This window comes from Monodon monoceros, unplaced genomic scaffold (assembly GCF_005190385.1).
Source record: "Monodon monoceros isolate NGI ecotype Baffin Bay Population unplaced genomic scaffold, NGI_Narwhal_1 Super_Scaffold_7, whole genome shotgun sequence".
In the NCBI taxonomy this organism is placed as follows: domain Eukaryota; kingdom Metazoa; phylum Chordata; class Mammalia; order Artiodactyla; family Monodontidae; genus Monodon; species Monodon monoceros.
The window spans coordinates 44,845,226-44,865,962 of record NW_021703784.1 but is presented as its reverse complement, the minus strand read 5'-3'; the positions used below and the strand labels follow the sequence as shown (position 1 = coordinate 44,865,962).

The 20,737-nt window shown below is 44.9% G+C and overlaps 1 protein-coding gene across 4 annotated transcripts in view; it reads right to left on the bottom strand.

Moving 5' to 3' along the window:
• Positions 1 to 20,737, bottom strand: part of ME3 (malic enzyme 3) — a 198,844-nt gene that overhangs the window by 78,731 nt on the left and 99,376 nt on the right. For all 4 annotated transcript variants that reach the window (XR_003791571.1, XR_003791572.1, XM_029209574.1 and 1 more), the window contains one exon: positions 20,579 to 20,728. Coding sequence is in view for 2 of the 4 variants with exons in the window: in XM_029209574.1 (XP_029065407.1) it covers positions 20,579 to 20,728 (150 nt within the window). In the remaining 2 variants the exon portion in view is untranslated. The remainder of the gene's footprint in view (positions 1 to 20,578; positions 20,729 to 20,737) is intronic.

Here is a 20,737-nt window from a genome sequence, read left to right as displayed (position 1 = left end):
CAGGCAGAGATGGTACAAAGGAGTTTCTTTTTCTACTGAAATATTTACTCCTCCAACAATAATAATCACAGAGGCTTCAGGCCCCGTTTTCCCTGAGAAGCCACACTTAACACTCTTCACTTTCTTTTATGGCTGTGAAAATGGCACAGACCCACACATGCCTCCACTTTATAAAACAAACACACACCTTCCTGCCGTCTAGAAGGTCTCTAGTTAATCTGGGTCTCTGGGCAATAAGTTTTTGGAACGTGGCTCTGTTCTAACATGAACTTCTGATTTATCCAAGCAAATAATCGTCAAACCTGAGAGACTGAAAATGCTATACCTCTGACTCAGAGGCCCTGCCAACGAGTCATTTGTTTACAGGTATGTGCAAGATCGGGAGAGAGAAACATCCTGTTTTTCTGAAGCAGGTTTGAGAAGTAGTCCCACATACTTTTTCCAACTGAGTCATAAATCTCTGTAGCCTCAGCTTGAGAAACAGGCTAGGAGCGCAGGACCCTGTCGAGACCCACTGAAACAATAGGCCCCTAAGCCAAGGGCAAAAGCTGAAGTTGTAAAAGCTCGGATCAATTTTATGCTAGCATTTATGAGACAATTCTATGGGTAGACATCTGAGCCCTATCTTGAAGCAATTTGTAAGCGGAAGATTCTGCCCACTTTAATTTATCGTATAAACATCTCTGGAGCTATCACCGTATATTAGTCATGAAAGCTGGAATTTAATAAAAGAGAACAGAATGCAGTTTTCAGAGAGGACAAAAGTTCACTGGGAAAACATATGTGCAAACCTCAGGGACCCTGATCACTGGAAGCCAATGCAAGAGACAGCTAAGTGCCTGGAACCAAATGTATGAAAGGGCTACTCATCAGGTAGAATTAAGCTGGGGTGAGGTGGGTGTGGGGCATTTGATGTAATTTGTCATTTTGACTGAGTTTAGCCTCCAAACTATAAATCTCTTTAAAGGAAGAAGTCTCAGAAAACTCAAGATCAGGAAGGTGAAAGCCAAGAAAGTATTTGCTCTGAAATGACTGGGAAACGACGTGTGTTCCAACGGGACCCACTGAATTCAAAACACCAGAGTTACCGTGAAGCTCAACAGCAGAAGCTCAGACAGACTTAGGCTCAAATCTCATGTCTTCTGGTTAGTAGCTGAGTGACCTTGGCAAATTACATCTGAGCCTCAGTTTCTTCATCTGTTAAATAGGGACAATAAAACATTTCTAATCAAGTTGCCTGAAAACGATGAAAAGAGATAATATATGGAAAGCAGTTAGTACAATGCCTGGCACATTTAGTAAGTGCTCAATAAATAGAAGCTATTTTTACTATTACTCCATGTAAAGTCTCCTAGAGAATCATTGGTATCCGAGGCTTACCATTAGTAGCAGAATGTGATGAGGAAGGCTGAAAAAAGTTGACTTGATCCGATTATGTAGGTATGAGCTATATGCTTGCAATATTACTTCTGTTTCTCTATTAGAATACCTTGGGTCTATATAGCTAAACCCCAAACTATTAGATGCCAGAAATATCAAATGGGGAGCTCAATCATGACCTGTTCATGAGACTGTGCCACTATGAAAAATTTTTACTGTTATGCTGAGAAACACAGCAGGTCCAGTCTTTCTTTTCTACTGGCTGTGAAAGCTAAGCACTCATTCATGAATTATTTCAACAATTACTTATTAGACCCCTCTTTGTGACAAGACCTGTTCTAGGCATTTGGAATATTCACGTCAGTTAACAAAACAAAGATCTCTGCCCTTATAGAACACATATTCATTCATTCATTCATTCTAGTATATGGGAACTGCCATACTAGGAGTTAAAGAAAGGGAAAGGGCAAAGTTACAAAGATGAATGAGACACACTGTCTGATAAGCTCCGTCAGATAGAGGAGAGAGTGATGGAGCAGATCTGTAAATAACTACTGGATAACAATGTAGTAAGTTCACTAGTAGAGTATTAGCAGAGGCCACTGTGGACAGACACAGAAGAAGGATCAAAATATTCTGCAAGCAAGAGTGTGGGTACAGAGACTAAGGAGGTGGCAAGAGATGAAGACATTTGGGATGATTTTAAAGGGTACGTGGGAATTTGTCATTGGGTAAGATGGGGAAAGGCCATGAGGCAAAGCGAACATCTGCTGGTTTCTGTCAATGAGGGAAGCATTTGGTAGAATGTAAGTTTAAAAGAAAGTATAATGTATAAACTAAAGTACCTTATTTCAGAAACTCAACTGTTGTCAATCATGGAATAATTAAACTCTGGTTTTTGTTTTGTTTTAAAACTAGGACTAAGTAGAAAACAGCTTTTATTTTCCCCTAAGTTTTCCCATCAGATGAGATGTCAGCTCAGGCTTGAGTTTGATTTCTGATGCTCTGCTTACCCAGAGGAGAGTTTATGAAATTATGATCCATGTGCTACCAATACAGTCCATAAATTTCCCGTAGGATAATGAGTTTGGGTAGTTTTTTTTTTTTTGCGGTACGTGGGCCTCTCACTGCTGCGGCCTCTCCCGTTGCAGAGCACAGGCTCCAGACGCACAGGCTCAGCGGCCATGGCTCATGGGCCCAGCCGCTCCGCGGCATGTGGGATCTTCCCGGACCGGGGCACGAACCCGTGTCCCCTGCATCGGCAGGCGGACTCTCAACCACTGCGCCACCAGGGAAGCCCCAAGTTTGGGTAGTTTTAAAATAGAGATTCTTGTGCCCTACTCCTGACACAATGAAACAGAATCTTGGGAAAGGGAGCTAGAGTCTGTAATTTTTTAAAGTGGACTCTTATGAAAGTTTCAAACCACTGGCTTGGGTAGAGGTTTACTCTCAAACACCCCCGTTTCTGGTTTGATCATCAAAATCATTTCATTACCTATCTACCCTAATTCTAGCCAGCACTTTACCTGATTCTGCTCTACTATTACTTGAATTCAAATTTCCTGCACCGTCTTTGTCTAGACAGAGAGAGAGAGAGAGAAGTTTCTCTGCTCCTTACTACTGGTTACCCCACTCCCACCCCCATGTGAGCCAAGGAGGTTCACTCCAGCTTCATCTATTCTTCCAATCAGTGAAAAAGTTACCATGACAACCTCACATCCACGTCCCTCCACTTGGCTGCACACAAGAAGCACCGCTGGCTCACGCAGGGTCCATCCTGCACCGGCAGGCAAGGGCAATCTATTGCACCTATTTGTGGTGAGGACTGGACATCGTTATTAATCCTTTGGAACCAAAGATTCTGGAAATGCAGCTCATGATCTCATTCCATTCTCGCTGTTGGTTTCTTCCCAATTGATAGGCCTGGATTTGGAGATAAAGTTATTTTGCAAGTAATAGATAGTCTGTTCTTTAATCATACCAGTAACATACAGACTCTTTGCAATTACTTTTACCTCTCCAGCCTCGCTTTTAAATTCAGTTAAATTCCAGAAACGGTTATCGAATGCCTACTATGTCCCAAGTCCTGGGCAAGTCTTCCTGCTGAAGATTCTTAAAGGAACCAAATGTAATTTACATTAACATTAAAAAAATTAGGACATAATGAATTTTAAACAAAATTACAGAGTTAAAGCTCTTTGTTTTTAAGGAGCCATTAATAATAGAAGCTCACTCCTCAAAGATCTATTAGGAGTCATCAGGAAAATAAGACTCTAAGTTTCTTCTCTCCATCGATCCTATTCTTCTATCCATTGATCCTTCCATCCACCCTTCCTTCCATCTAACAAGGAGTGTATCCAGGCTCTGTGTTGGGTGCTGGGTATCCAACGGTGAGCTAAACAAATATGGTTCCTGCCAGTCGGAAGCTTATAGTCAGTCCAGTAGTGGAAAGAGTCCTGAATGACAAATAGGAAGCTGCCAACTCTAGGTGCAGGTCTCTCTCTCACTATTTGTAGAGAGCCTGAGGGAGTCAACCTCTGGATCCCCCATTTCGTCACGTGAAAGGGGCTGCCCTGTGTTTCACAGAGCAGTTGGCAGGATTGTATTTGAATTCACCTTCAAACTTCAAAGTGTTATATAAATGTAAATAATAATTACGAATTAAGCTTGATTCAAATGGCGGGGGAACACCTACCTATCTCTCTGCACAGCAGTAAGGGAATAAAGAGTCAGGAGACCTTAGTTCTAGTCCTACTGTTTCCACTGATTTGTACCCCCGGTGGGGAAGGTGTCATGTCCTCTCTTGGCCTCGGTTTGAGCTCCATGATCCTGTCACTGTAGGATGCAAAGAGAGGCAAACCGACAGAAATGCTTAGTTCAAGGGTCTCTTAAGAGGGAATCTATTCCATTTCTTTACAGACAAGGCCTCACCTAAGACTTCCTGGAGAGATGCGACTCTTCTCAAAGTCCTCTTAGGAGGCAAACGTCTCAGCCTGTCTTGGAACGTGGAGCGGGGAGCTGTCTGGGAGCTGTGGGGAGGGAGCTGCCGGGGGCACACAGGTAGCATCTGTGTTGGCTGTGCAGCGGGTGCGCTTAAATGTGGAGCCATCGAATAACCTGATACCAACTCAAGGACGTATCATGGGAGCAGGAAATGCTTGGTGTGTCCTTGCTATGTGTTTGAAGGGCTCTGCCTGTGCAGGTGTGAAGATCCTGCCAAGGTGCAAACCCTGGCTCTCTTCCCGTGGCTCTCTAACCGGGCACCTTGACATGGCCCCACGGCCCCCGTCTCCCCGCAGGGGACTCCAGCCGAGACTGATGCACGCGGGCTCCTGCAGATCCCTGTGGCTAATTTCATTCAGTCTAAGGAACGTGTTTGCTTAGCTGTCATTTTTTTTCTTTTATAAATTTACTTATTTATTTTTGGCTGCGTTGGGTCTTTGTTGCTGAGCGCGGGCTTTCTCTAGTTGCGGCGAGCAGGGGCTACTCTTCATTGTGGTGTGCGGGCTTCTCACTGTGGTGGCTTCTCTTGTTGCGGAGCGCGGGCTCTAGGCCCGCGGGCTTCAGTAGTTGTGGCACGTGGGCTCAGTAGTTGTGGCTCGCGAGCTCAGTAGTTGTGGCTCGCGGGCTCAGTAGTTGTGGCACACGGGCTTAGTTGCTCTGCTGCATGTGGGATCTTCCTGGACCAGGGCTCGAACCCGTGTCCCCTGCATTGGTAGGTGGATTCTTAGCCACTGCACCGTCAGGGAAGTCCCGTAGCTGTCATTTTGAGGAGGACATATGTGTGGGACACATGACTCAGAAATGCTGAGCAATGCAGGACTAGAGGGAGTTCCAATGTGGAAGGAGGGAGAGGCCCTGGAACAGAATAGACTCGGGTTTGAATCCTGCCACTTACTAGCCCTTTGGCTCCAGGCAAGTGTCCCATCACCTCTGAACCTCTCCTCTGTGACAGGGGGACAGTAACATATTCTGATTTCTCAGGGCTGTTGTGAGACTCAAAGAATAAAGGTCACGTGACTATCGTGGTCCTGACCCCTCAACAGAAGGCAGTGGCAGCTGTTGTTCTGATCCAGCTCACTGTTCCAGTTCTGGAGCCCAAGCTCAACTTTCCATGCCTGTCACTGCACTGCAATGCAGTTCACATCTGATGTTTCTTCTTCTCTCTTTCACCTTCACATCCCACTAGTCTTTACATCCCGCAGGCTTCTCTTTCTCAATGTCCTGCATTTTCACCCTTCATTTCGGCATCTCAGACTCTGTCAGGCTCTTGTCTCATTGTCCTTCAGCTAACACAGCAGTGCTCTGCGGACGCTCCTCTTTAGTCCTCCGAGAACTATCCTCCTTGGAAAATGCTTTCAGTGTAGCCCCCCTCTCAGAAGTGTACTGTGATCCCTGATGAGCGAATCCAAAGTCCTCACTTGGCCTCACATTGGCCTTACCTTCCCCACCCACTTGATGGAGTGATCTCCTCACACATGCTGTGCACACGGTGGTGGTGAGTCCTCTGTCCTGGAGAAGCTCCATCACCAGGGAGAAGAGGCTCAGAAGGGCATGATGATGGGCAGTAGCCAAGGGTGTGTGCTTTGGAGCCTGGGTTCGAATCGCAGCTTGACTGTGTGCTAGATACGTAACTGTTTTCAGGTTATTTAAATCTCGGTGCCTCAGTTTCCTCTGCACCCCAGACACACGCTTCCTGATCTGTTCCTTCTCATCCCATTCACACAAAACCTCTCCTTCCTAAGTCCCAGTCCCTGAGTCTGTTCCTGTGAGCAAACACAAGCTTTCGTGCATTTTACAGGTTAATGAGAGATCAAGGTTATTTACGGAAAGGTCTACTCAACTCCTGACTGTATGTACGGATTTCCTTCTCAGTAAGGAAATTCTCCCACACCTATTCTTTTGATCACCATGGTTGGGATTGCCAGAGACAAAGGAGGAAAAGTACAGAGTCAGATAAAAAAGAAACAAAAATCAGTTTGTTTAAATTGCCAGGGAAATCTGCCTTCGGCTAAAGGAAGTCAAACTCAGGACATCCTGTTCTAGTTAATAAAGCTCATCTGCTTCCAGCTTGAACAGAAAAATAAAATCTTTGCATCTGTGTGAGGCCGCTCAACCTTTTCTACCTTCACTCTGAGCCCCCTACGCCCAGACTCATGGGTGCCGGTTGCGGGTGAGGGTTCTCTATCCTCCCCACACAGCAAGCTGCTCCTGAATGCTAAAGGCAGGTCACATGCAATGAAGTACAAACTCACTTTTTCGTCTGTAAATCTTTAAACTTCCTCTAAAAAAGACGCCACTTCCCTCAGTGATTGAAACCCATGTAATTCAGACACAAAAATAAACGACCCTCAGTGGTTTCCAGGAGTGGAGTAGGGGAGGGAGAGATGAATAGGCAGAACACAGGGTTTTTAGGGCAGTGAATATACTCTGTATGATACCATATTATACATTTGTCCAAACCCATAGAATGTACAGCACCAAGAATGAAGCCTCACGTAAACTATGGACTCTGGGTGATAATGATGTGTCACTGTAGGTTCATCAGTTGTGACAGATGTAGCACTCTGGTGAGTGATGTTGTTTATGGGGAGGCTGTGCATGTGTGGGAGCAGGGGCTCTATGAGAAGTCTCTGTACCTTCCCTTCAATTTTGCTGTGAACCTAAAACTGCTCCTAAAAAAATAAAGTCTTTACTAAAAAAAAAATAAAAATTAGAAAAAAAAAAAAACCAGGTCCTTCTCTCCTCCATCTCTCGGTCTCAAAGTGTTTCTGCGATGTGGGATCCAGATACAATTTAACTTACACCACATGACATTCATGTCAAATGACAGCTGAACAACCTCACGCTCTGGAAGGACTCCCATGCCACCTTCCTCAGATCCATTCCAGCATCAATTCCCGATCACTGGCACCAATCAATCCATGACAGACCCTGGCCTGCCCAGCTGGTCTGTCTGGGAAGATGCCCACATGTGAGTCAGAACTCTCGGCAAGATGACACTTCTGCAGATAAGCCTGGCAAGCTTTTTCTTGTCAGAAACTGAAAGCCATGTGTTTTCACCTCCTTTTGCATTTATCTGCCTTAAATGCCAGGAACCTTAGAGGCAAATTTACAGCCACAGTGCGTGAATGACTTTTCACCAGCCTTTAATTCAGTGGTTTTCAAAGTGTGGTCCCTGCACCAGCAGGCACTAGTAGCGCCTGGAACTTGGTGGCTCAGTCAACTCTCTGAGTCTGTTTTCACAAGCCCTCCAGGTTATTTTAGTGCGCCCTAAAGTTTGAGACACCCTACTTTAATCTGTTAGCTCCATCCACCCAGTTAACAAGGGGATTGGGGCACTAATCAGAACCATCTAATCTCACAGCTCTTCTTCAGCCTGGCTCTTCCAGTGACCTAAAGCAGAGGCTCACTTAAGTTCCCTCTGGAGAAACAGAGTTCATTGTAAATTTGTGAACAGGAACTGGAGTGGAACATGATCATGAACTGAGGCAGTTCTGGGGACCGTCACTCGCTCTGCCTACTTTTCCCTCTTTCTTTCCCATCTGCCCTATTCTCTCTCTACAGATCTGATCCTTTACTCCCTATTCTTTTCTTTTCTGCTCCATCATAGCTGGCATTTGCCTTTGGCCTACCACGACCCGACTCTAAAATCTAAACCATAGCAACCTTTTTGCCCTAATTTCCCTTCCTAACTGGAAAATTCTCTCCATATACCTTTTCCCGTTTGTCAGTTCAAATTCCTGGAAAGGACTCCAATTGGCCCATTTCCTCTTTTGAGCCAGGCTACCCTGAATCACGCCTTCCTCCAAATGATCAGTCACCTTTGGTCTGATGCTTTTTCCTGTCTAATGAACTACTGACATAGGATGAATTGCAGCTTGGGAGACGGGTGACTTCTGTGCAGTGATAGAGGCTTCAGGAGGAAATTGGGGGAGGGTGGAAACACATAGGAGACTACCCCCCCCCCCCACTACCCGCGTAAATGAGACATGCGGGAACTTGGCAGTGAGGTTCAACAGTTTGGTTGCTGAGGGCTGAGCTGGAGACAAAGTTTCTGTTACATTATCATGACCCTAACCGTCAGTACACTGCCAGCCTGGGGAGGCCTGGAAGATATGGGCTGCAGGTTACCGACTCCTGACAAGTCAGAGAAGATCCAAGCTGGAAGGAACTTCGGAGATCACCCTGCTCAGCAGTTGCCCAAGAGCATCCCTGGGGAGCTCCTGAAGACTAAAGCTGCCGGGGCCCCACCTCTGGGATTCTGATTTAAACCACTGCAGATGCCTTTAGTCACAGCTGCCACTGAGAACTACTGCTCTAACTTGACCTCTTAATCTTACAGGTGGAGAAACTTCAGCTCAGCTCCATAATGTGACCATGGCTCACTTGAAGATCCCACTTGTAACTAGGTTATAGAGTTTGAGTTACTAGATCCTACATGGTTAGAGCTGGAAGAGATCACAGAAGCCATACAACCCAACGCCACCACCTTTGCTTTAGCCTAAGGAGCTACGTGACTTGCCTAAGGAGTCATGGCCAGAAAGAGGGTAGCAAGGGCTAGAACCCAGGGGTCCTGACTCCTAACCCCGTGCTCTGCTCAGAACACCAAGGCTGGGGGACTAAAAGGGCCAGATGTGGAAGTGAAGACAGGAAGTGAAGCAGACCCAGCTGCAGCCCTGTGCTTGCTCTGCTCCAGGGAGCCTTTCCAGCATCACAGCTGGAAGAGTCTGGCAGAGGAACCTGGGCGTAACTGGGCGTGGAGCGGGCTCTAGCAAAGGAATCAGCACTTGGGTGCCCTGAGGACGGGGAGGAGACCGCTGGTCTGCTGAGGCTAATCCTTGCTTTCTGCCTGCCTCCCAGTTATGCTGGGAGTGTGTGTGTGTGTGTGTGTGTGTTCCTGATGAACTGACAGATGGGCTGGAGTCCAGATTGCAATGTGATCAAAGACGGTGTCCTGGGTGTCAGCGGTCTTCTGACTTTTGCTGAGATAAAGTTGTCTTTGTTTTCCAGAGTGGCTTTGGTCAAGGTGTTGGCAACATCAATCTTGTATGTGGCTAGAAAATGGCTTCAGTAGGCATTTAAGAGGCAGAGAGGGGTGTGTGTGTGTGTGTGTGTGTAGATAGTAGAGGTGGTTGAAGATAAAAGGGTCCCAGTGTAAAAAATGAGGCAAGGGCTCGCCAGACATTGACAGTGGCAGGCAGGAAACCCCAAGGGGGTGAGTGTGAGCTTTAATCACATCCTTTTATGGGGGTTGGGGAGGGAGAGGAAGAGATGAAAAAGTAAACCCCCTTCAAGCTTTTGAGGACCTTTACAACTGATAAAGCACCTTCACACACATTTAGCTCATCGGACCTGCACAACATCCCCACGAGGTGCACGGTGCCTGTGATCTAGGCTCAAGGGCTGGGAGCAGCCAGGCTTCAAGGCCACACGGTTGTTACCGGGGGAGCTGACCCCCTCTTTCTAGACTCCAGCTCCGCTGCTCTGACCACCATGGTATCCTGCCCTCCGGGTGTGTGTGTGTGCCCCTAACGTGTGTCCCTCAAGAATGCAAGTGTTTGTCTGTGAGGCGTCATGTTTACCAGGGCCACAAGAAGCTGGACGATAAACACAGGAAAAATACAGGGAACTGGCTCTGGGTCCGCTGCGATGTCTTAGACAACTTAGTTTTCATCTGGGTAAAGTAACAAGCACCTTGCAGGGGTGCGGTAGGGCTCAGAGATCAAGTACACAAAGAACCTAACCTGGGCTCTCGAGGAGCCTGGTAAAATTCAATGAACAGTAGCTGTTAATATCCTGTGTACCTGTTACTGGCCTGTGTACAGAAGCCCATCTACCTGCAGATAAGAGAGACAAGAGCCTGGCGCAGGGCCAGGGGCTGCTGGCTTTGTCCAAATGCGAATTTGTCCTCAGGTATCTGCCACAGAGCCTTGACTGGGGAAACCAAGTCCCACTTCCTACCCTCACCTTTCTAACTCATCATGGCCCCGTAATTCTGCACAAGTACTTGCTGGTGGATGTGCCAGTTAAGCACAAGTACAGATCACGCAGGTCTGAATCAAACAGCAGAGTGGTTGGCATTTCGAGGCCTGCAGTTGAGACTCTTGGGTGGTGTGACTGTGTCAGACGACAGATCCTAGCGGAGATGGGTCGGGCAGATCACAGCTGCCGAGCACGGACAAGCGCCCTTTACGTGTGGCAGTTCAAACAGAAATCATCTTTTTGAACTGGGATTCAAGGTCAAGTCTGCCTGGCTTCAAAGGTCGTGCTCCTTCCAGTACCTGCAACCCAACCCTCATCACCCACACAGCTGGGACCCCACAAGGGGGCGGGGAAGTGTTAGGCGTACAGGTATGTGTGTGCAGAGCGCTTGGAGCTCGAGAGGCCGTGCAGGGTGAGGACCAGTCTGGTCCATGGGAGGTGGCCTCCTGAAGGGAGAACATTTGCTTACACTGGACAGCAAACCACACCATACTGGCTTCCTCTCCACACCTGCTCCATGGTTGAACTGTATTCCTCTCGCCTGGCCTCTCCTCTGGCTTCCACCTCTTCTGAGTCATACACTAATGACCTTGGGTGCATTCCTTCAAGCTAGGCTAGCCAGGACCCATGGCCCATGGAGGCACACGCAGGGGGTGTGTCAGGGGAGACGCGGGAAGGGGCAGAGGAGGGCTCCACAGAGCCCAGAACCTTCTGCTGTGTCTCATCTGCCCAGGGGTATTCAGGTGTCCTTGACATACTCTGGCATCTCCCTCAGCGTTGTGAGGTGATGCAGAGCCCCAGGGGTGTCAAAGGGTCAATTTTAGCCTCCGCTAGATCTAATTAGCTTAGGTTGGGGGCCAGGCCCTTTCACAGAGGACTCCATTGTTCCCAAGAACCTGGCAGGAATGTTTATCATTTCAGAAACTGAGAAGGACCTGGCTCTCTCCCTCTTGGCCCTGGGGCTGCCCTCCCTTCGGATCTTAATGCACAAAGCCATTCCCAGCCAGGCCTCAGATGAAGCTCAGGGCTGCGGTGGAGCCCAAACTCTCCCTTCCCTAAGCAGCAAGGCAGGTATGCCGTCAACACCAGGAAAGCAGCCAAGTGCACACCTGGAGCAACAGCTCAGAATGTCACGTGTCAGATAACTTAACTGGGTAATCATCTGAAGAAGTGAAGTCTGTACCAAGAGCGTGAGGGACGAATCCAAGAGGACGGTTCAGTCTGCCGGTGCCTGCCTCAGCCCCACCCAGTGGTCCTGATCGTGGGGTTCATTCCCTCCCAGGAGAGGCTCTGGAAACAGTATATAGCAACCCTCACCTCAGACCCCCGGGCAATCAAATTCCAGGAGCTGCAAGGGCGCCCCATCCCGAGTACCCACCAAATGTGCACAGCCCCAAACTCTAGCAAGCAGCATGGTGTGGAGGTTATCTGTCCACACTCTGGTTCAGACTGCGTGGGTTTAGGTCCTGGCTTTGCTGGTTATGAGCTGTGTGACTCTGGGCAAGTTTTCTTTGTGCCTCAGTTTTCCCATCTACAAATACGATGATAATAGTACCTATCTCTTAGGGGGTGATAATTAAATGGGTAATCTGTATAAAGATTTTAGGATAGCACCTGGCCTTTAGCGAGCAGTTATTATGATGATGCTTTTCTCCTGATTCTAGTACAACTGCAGGTCTCCTGCCGGGACCATCACACATCTGTTTTCCATGCTACGTGTCCAGCTTCTGCAGCACCCTCTCTACACCCACTCAGGGTCGACCTGGCTCTCTGGGATCAGGTGGTTGGCAGGGCCCTGTTTCCACCCACATGGACCTCCACTCTGCTGTAAAGACCCTCTCCATGGCTGACCCACTGGAGAACCACCAGTGAGTCTAGGATGGGAGTGTGAAACAGCTCCCCATTAATCCAACCGCCTTGGGTGGTGGGGAGGAGACTAAGTATTGGTCAGAACCACTGTTCAGTTCTCCTACCCAGCCCCTCTAGTCTGCTGTTCTACCCTCCATGAGGTCCCAGAGACCTTGCATTCTAGCAAGGAGGAGGTGGGTGTGCTTGGGTCACTGTAGACAAAGACTTTTTTTTTAATTTTATTTTATTTATTTCTTTATACAGCAGGTTCTTATTAGTTATCTATTTTATGCATATTAGTGTATATATGTCAATCCCAATCTCCCAATTCATCCCCCTGCCCCCCACCACTGTCCCCCCTTGGTGTCCATATGTTTGTTCTCTACACCTGTGTCTCTCTTTCTGCCCTGCAAACCAGTTCATCTGTACCATATTTCTGGGTTCCACATGCATTAATATACGATATTTATTTTTCTTTTTCTGACTTACTTCACTCTTCATGACAGTCTCTAGCTCAATCCATGTCTCTAAAAATGACCCAATTTCATTCCTTTTTATGGCTGAGTAACATTCCATTGTATATATGTACCATATCTTCTTTATCCATTCATCTGCCAATGGGCATTTAGGTTGCTTCCCTGACCTGGCTATTGTAAGTAGTGCTGCAATGAACATTGGGGTGCATGTGTCTTTTTGAATTATGGTTTTCTCTGGGTATATACCCAGTAGTGGGATTGCTGGGTCATATGGTAATTCTATTTTCAGTTTTTTAAGGAATCTCCATACTGTTCTCCATAGTGGTTGTATCAATTTACATTCCCACCAACAGTGCAAGAGGGTTCCCTTTTCTCCACACCCTCTCCAGCATTTGTTGTTTGTAGATTTTCTGATGATGCCCATTTCTAACTGGTGTGAGGTGATAGCTCATTGCAATTTTGATTTGCATTTCTCTAATAATTAGTGATGTTGAGCAGCTTTTCACGTGCTTCTTGGCCATCTTTATGTCTTTTTTGGAGAAATGTCTGTCTATTTAGGTCTTCAGCCCATTTTTTGATTGGGTTGTTTTTTTAATATTGAGCTGTATGAACTGTTTATATATTTTGGAGATTAATCCTTTGTCCGTTGATTCGTTTGCAAATATTTTCTCCCATTCTGAGGGTTCTCTTTTTGTCTTGTTTGTAGTTTCCTTTGCTGTGCAAAAGCTTCGTTAGGTCCCACTTGTTGATTTTTGTTTTTATTTCCATTACTCTAGGAGGTGGATCAGAAAGGTCTTGCTGTGATTTATGTCAAAGAGTGTTCTTCTTATGTTTCCCTCTAAGAGTTTTATAGTGTCTGGTCTTACATTTAGGTCTCTAATCCATTTTGAGTTTATCTTTCTGTATGGTGTTAGGGAGTGTTCTAATTTCATTCTTTTACATGTAGCTGTCCAGTTTTCCCAGCACCACTTCTTGAAGAGACTGTCTTTTCTCCATTGTATATCCTTGCCTCCTTTGTCATAGATTAGTTGACCACAGGTGTGTGGGTTTATCTCTGGGCTTTCCATCCTATTCCATTGATCTATATTTCTGTTTTTGTGCCAGTACCATATTGTCTTGATTACTGTAGCTTTGTAGTATAGTCTGAAGTCAGGGAGTCTGATTCCTCCAGCTCCATTTTTTCCCTCAAGACTCCTTTGGCTATTCGGGGTCTTCTGTGTCTCCATACAAATTTTAAGATTTTTTGTTCTAGTTCCGTAAAAAATGCCACTGGCAATTTGATAGGGATTGCATTGAATCTATAGATTGCTTTGGGTAGTATAGTCATTTTCACAATATTGATTCTTCCAATCCAAGAACATGGTGTATCTCTCCATCTGTTTGTGTCATCTTTGATTTATTTCTTCAGTGTCTTACAGTTTTCTGAGTACAGGTCTTTTACCTCCTTAGGTTTATTCCTAGGTATTTTATTCTTGTTGTTGCAATGGCAAATGGGACTGTTTCCTTAATTTCTCTTTCTGATCTTTCATTGTTAGTGTATAGGAATGCAAGAGGTTTCAGTGCATTAATTTTGTATCCTGCAACTTTACCAGATTCAGTGATTAGCTCTAGTTGTTCTCTGGTGGTATCTTAGGATTCTCTATGTACAGTCATCATGTCACCTGCAAACAGTGACAGTTTTACTTCTTCTTTTCCAAATTGTATTTCTTTTATTTCTTTTTCTTCTCTGATTGCCATGGCTAGGACTTCCAAAACTATGTTGAATAACAGTGGTGAGAGTGGACATCCTTGTCTTGCTCCTGATCTTAGAAGAAATGCTTTCAGTTTTTCACCATTGAGAATGATGTTTGCTGTGGGTTTGTTGTATATGGCCTTTATTATGTTGAAGTAGGTTCCCTCTATGCCCACTTTCTGGAGAGTTTTTATCATAAATGGGTGTTGAATTTTGTCAAAAGCTTTTCCTGCCTCTGTTGAGATGATCATATGGTTTTTCTTCTTCAATTTGTTAATATGGTGTATCACATTGATTGATTTGCATGTATTGAAGAATCCTTGAATCCCTGGGATAAATCCCACTTGATCATGGTGTATAATCCTTTTAATGTGCTGTTGGATTCTGTTTGCTAGTATTTTGTTGAGGATTTTTGCATCTATATTCATCAGTGATACTGGTCTGTAATTTTCTTTTTTTGTAGTATCTTTGTCTGGTTTTGGTATCAGGGTGATGGTGGCCTCATAGAATACGTTTGGGAGTGTTCCTTCCTCTGCAATTTTTTGGAAGAGTTTGAGAAGGATGGGTGTTAGCTCTTCTCTAAATGTTTGATAGAATTCACCTGTGAAGCCATCTGGTCCTGGACTTTTGTTTGTTGGAAGATTTTTAATCACAGTTTCAATTTCAGTGTTTGTGACTGGTCTATTCATATTTTCTATTTCTTCCTGGCTCAGTCCTGGAAGGTTATACCTTTCTAATTTGTCCATTTCTTCCAGGTTGTCCATTTTATTGGCATAGAGTTATTTATAGTAGTCTCTTATGATGCTTTGTATTTCTGTGGTGTCCGTTGTAACTTCTCTTTTTTTCGTTTCTAATTCTATTGATTGAGTCTTCTTCCTCTTATTCTTGATGAGTCTGGCTAAAGATTTATCAATTTTGTTTATCTTCTCAAAGAACCAGCTTTTAGTTTTATTGATCTTTGCTATTGTTTTCTTTGTTTCTATTTCATTTATTTCTGCTCTGATCTTTATGGTTTCTTTCCTTCTACTAACTTTGGGTTTGTTTGTTCTTCTTTCTCTAGTTCCTTTAGGTGTAACGTTAGATTGTTTGTTTGAGATTTTTTCTTGTTTCTTGAGGTAGGCTTGTATTGCTATAAACTTCCCTCTTAGAACTGCTTTTGCTGCATCCCATAGGTTTTGGATCGTCATGTTTTCATTGTAATTTATCTCAAGGTAGTTTTTGATTTCCTCTTTGATTTCTTCAGTGACCTCTTGGTTATTTAGTAACGTATTGTTTAACCTCCAAGTGTTTGTGTTTTTTACGTTTTTTTCCCTGTAATTGGTTTCTAATCTCATAGCATTGTGGTCGGAAAAGATACTTGATATGATTTCAATTTTCTTAAATTTACCAAGGCTTGATTTGTGACTCAAGATGTGATCAGTCCTGGAGAATGTTCTGTGTGCACTTGACAAGAAAGTGTAGTCTGCTGTTTTTGGATGGAATGTCCTATAAATATCAATTAAATCTATCTGGTCTATTGTGTCATTTAAAGCTTGTGTTTCCTTATTAATTTTCTGTCTGGATGATCTGTCCATTGGTGTAAGTGAGGTGTTAAAGTCCCCCACTATTATTATGTTACTGTCGATTTCCTCTTTTATAGCTGTTAGCATTTGCCTTATGTATTGAGGTGCTCCTATGTTGGGTGCATATATATTTATAATGGTTATGTCTTCTTCTTGGATTGATCCCTTGATCATTACATAGTGTCCTTCCTTGTCTCTTGTAACATTCTTTATTTTAAAGTCTATTTTATCTGATATGAGTATTGCTACTCCAGCTTTCTTTTGATTTCCATTTGCATGGAATATCTTCTTCCATCCCCTCGCTTTCAGTCTGTATGTGTCCCTAGGTCTGAAGTGGGTCTCTTGTAGACAGCATATATATGGGTCTTGTTTTTGTATCCATTCAGAGAGCCTGTGTCTTTTGGTTGGAGCATTTAATCCATTCAGGTATAAGGTAGTTATCAATATGTATGTTCCTATTATCATTTTCTTTTCTGGGTTTGTTTTTGTAGGTCCTTTTCTTCTCTTGTGTTTCCCACTTAGAGAAGTTCCTTTAGCATTTGTTGTAGAGCTGGTTTGGTGGTGCTGAATTCTCTTAGTTTTTGCTTGTCTGTAAAGCTTTTGATTTCTCGTTGAATCTGAATGAGAATCTTGCTGGGTAGAGTAGTCTTGGTTGTAGGTTCTTCCCTTTCATCACTTTAAATATATTGTGCCACTCCCTTCTGGCTTGTAAAGTTTCTGCTGAGAAATCAGCTGTTAACCTTATGGGAGTTCCCTTGTATGTTATTTGTCGTTTTTCCTTTGTTGATTTCAATAATTTTTCTTTGTCTTTAATTTTTGTCAATTTGATTACTATGTGTCTTGGCGTGTTTCTCTTTGGGTTTATCCTGCCTGGGACTCTCTGTGCTTCCTGGACTTGGGTGGCTATTTCCTCTCCCATGTTAGGGAATTTTTCGACTATAATCTCTTCAAATATTTTCTCGGGTCCTTCCTCTCTCTCTTCTCCTTCTGGGACCCCTATAATGCGAATGTTGTTGCATTTAAGATTATCTCAGAGGTCTCTTAGGCTGTCTTCATTTCTTTTCATTCTTTTTGCTTTATTCTGTTCCACAGCAGTGAATACCACCATTCTGTCTTCCGGGTCACTTATCCGTTCTTCTGCCTCAGTTATTCTGCTATTGATTCCTTCTAGTGTATTTTTCATTTCAGTTACTGTACTGTTTATCTCTTTGTTTGTTCTTTAATTCTTCTAGGTCTTTGTTAAACATTTCTTGTATCTTCTCGATCTTTGCGTCCATTCTTTTTCCGAGGCTCTGGATCATCTTCACTATCGTTATTCTGAATTCTTTTTCTGGAAGGCTGCCTATCTCCACTTCACTTAGTTGTTTATCTGCGGTTTTATCTTGTTCCTTCATCTGGTACAAAGTCCTCTGCCTTTTCATTTTGTCTGTCTTTCTGTGAATGTGATTTTTGTTCCACAGGCTGCAGGATTGTAATTCTTGCTTCTGCTGTCTGCCCTCTGGTGGATGAGGCTATCTAAGAGAGACAAAGACTTTTTGTCTCAATTCTTTGCACTCATCTTTCACGGCCCAGATCAAATGTCATCTTCTTGGTGTGGCTTTCCCCTGATTCCCACTGTCAGAATTGCCACTTTATAAATTGCTTGCCAAATGTGATCTCAGACCAGTTCCTTTCCTTTGGCCACCCCAGTTTCCTCATTTGTGAAATGAATGACACTGTTTACAAACTAACCTTCCAGGACTTTGGGAAGGTCCATTATAAGCCAATGGATGTAAAGGCTTAGGTCCCCTCCCATTGCCCTCCTTGCCAGGCAGAGGAGGTGGGGAGATACCCAAGGTAGCTGACTGCCAGGCTGTCTACAAAGCCGATAAAACCAAGCCCTTTCCTGGAATGGCCGCTCCCTCCTTCTCCACCCATGGAATTCCTATTCAGCCTTGAGGTGAAGCATTCCTGCTGCCCTCTGGGAAAAGAAATATTCCTCTCCCTTTTGCTCCTGTAATCCTTTGTCCCTATTAAATCTCTTATTTCCTTTTAACTTTTATTGTATTCAACTTACATTATTATTGCTTGAGGTCAAGAACTGTATTTTGTTCTTTGGGGGTAACTTCACAGTGTGTAACATGATGCTCAGCACCTAGTAACTGCTCCAGAATTGCTCATTAACTCAAATTCGTGTTTCCTGGATTCTGCAGTGGACCCTGGAGGCAAACTCTACCATCACCAGCCTGATACTAGTTTATCTGAAGCCAACAGCTGAATTCACAATCTAGTCCATAGTGCCTGTGGAGAAGGGCTCCCACACAGCCTGGGAGTGGGAGAGGGGAGTGGGATGGCCGTGTATTTCCATGTGATCTCAGCTGCAAGCCAGTGGCAGCAGTGAGCCATGCCTTAAGGAATAAAGGACCTCTTCAGGAAACAGTGAGTCTGGAAGAGCCAAATCGCATCCTTAGTTACACATGTTTGTTCATTACATGTTCAACGACTCAATTTTTTTTTGCAAAAATTAAAAAATGCAGACATATAGTAGAACTCTGCATTTATCAGTCCTTCCTTCCTCCCAGCAGTTACTGAAGGAAACAGACCCTAACATTTATGCCAGGTACCTGACCACACTATCACACTGTACCCTCACAATGATTATTTGAGGTAGGTAGCGCTATTACCTCCATTTGATAAATGTGGACATTAAGGTTGAGAGAGGTTAAGAAACTTGCCCAAGGTCAAGGAAACTAAACCACGGGGCTGACTGAGAACACCTAGCTCTTTCTTCTCACTCAGTACACAATGCTACCTTCCCATCTGAGGGTCGATTACTCGAGAAATGGATCTGATGCATTTCCTGCCCCCTCCAGAAATTTGTGTTCCAGTAGAGGAGGCTGATACACAAATAATTAAAACATAAAGCACCAACAATAAAACTATGGAATAGAAATATGTGTAATGGATTGTGTGGGAGGCTGAAAGCAGAGTGATCAGTTCAGGCCGGCGTGGACCAGGGAGGGCTCCACAGAGACTCTTGGAAGGGGAGTGTGTGCAGGATAACTTGCATTTTGACGGGTAGAGAATGAGGAAAGGGGAGAATGCAGGAGTCTGAGGCAGAGGGGACTACATGTGCAAAGGCATGCAGAGAATGCCAGGCATACTTGGGCAAGGAGACTAGATCAGGGGAGCCAGAACATGGGATTTTTGAGGACGATCTGGGCTGTGCCAGGCTTAGTTTTGTCAAAGTGTTCGACTTGTTTCTTTAAGCCCCAGGTGGCTGCTGACAGCCTCAGAGGAGAGAAATGACATGAGCTGAGCTGCACTGTGCAAGAGGAAGGACCTGCAAGGACCATCTCTGAGTAGGAACTGGGAGGTAAATAGGGTCCTGCATCCTTCAGATATGCACCCTCAGCTTCCAAGGTCTCTGCCAGTGTTGGTTTTAGGGATGAGAATAAGAGAACAGGAGTCTCTTTCCTGTTGAAAGAGGCAGGTCAAAGACCAGAACTGCTGCGGGGCCTTGGTGCACTGCCTCGCTCCCCACACACCACCCCTAGCCCATGCCTCAGAATGGCAGAAGTGTGGCTGCTCTGAGTAATGAGGACGAGTCTGCTGCAACAGCTGGACACCCTCCCCTAGACGAGGTGTGACACGCTGCCTTCCGCCAAGGGTAACTGTGGGCTCAGCCTGCAGTGCTCATCCCAAATGCTGCCTTCAGAACTGGAAGACTGTTTTTCCAAATTAACAAAAGATGTTCTGGATCCATGATTACATGTTCCCCACATAGCACATGATTTATAAACACAGATTTATAAATTCTATGTAAACGTAAATTACACATCTGTGCACAGTATGTTGTAAATTTAAGTATTTTAACACAGACCGAAACAATGTTCCATGACATATAATAAACCCAGGAGCTCTTTAATCATCAGTGCTAGAACTATGTGTTGACAATTACCTTGCACTGAAGACTTAAAAATCCTCCCATTTTTTCCTTTTTAATTTTTAGAAAATGTATATGCTGAACTCACCGTGAAAAAAACCAGGTGATCTCTTTAGAAAACTGCCCCCAAACTCTTTGGCTCTGAAAGAAAATGCAGTGCCAAATTTTTGCCTAATAAAATGACGATTTGAGTGGAATCTGAGTCAAACCCAAATGAAGGAATACTGGTTCTTTGAATCAGCAAAAGAATTCAGTCTCTGGCATCCAACACTCCATTATTCATGGGCCTGAATTGGCAGGAGAGCTGTTGGCACATTGGAGATGACCAGGAAAGCAGGGTTTGGAGGGACAGAGGGAGGGAGGAAGTTGGAGGTAGATAAGGAGAGAAAAACAATCTGAAATACCTCTCAGGCCAACTCTGAACAACATGTCGGACATTTACTATTCCGAGGTGAAGAAGTTCCACTATCCCCTTGCTAGATACTCTCTCAGCTCATTTCTCTGCACATGGGGTCATTTCACTGAGCAACTGCTTAAAAACAAATGCCTCATTGGGCCGCTGCCCCAACCAGAAAGCGCTTCCGGAGTCCCAACAAGCAGGGCCAGCAAGAAGATTGATTCCCCTCCATGAGACAGCCCCTCCCTGAGCCCTTGTCCCAGGACCGCTCACCGGGGCCTGCGGAAGGTCAGGCCGTAGTGCTGACAGGCCAGCCCCACGGTGGGCGTGTACACGATGGGCATGAATTTCTCCACGTCCGACGTCAGCACTCGGTAGAAGAGCTTCTCGTTCCGGTCTTGGAGCGTCATGAGGATGATGTACCTCGGGAGG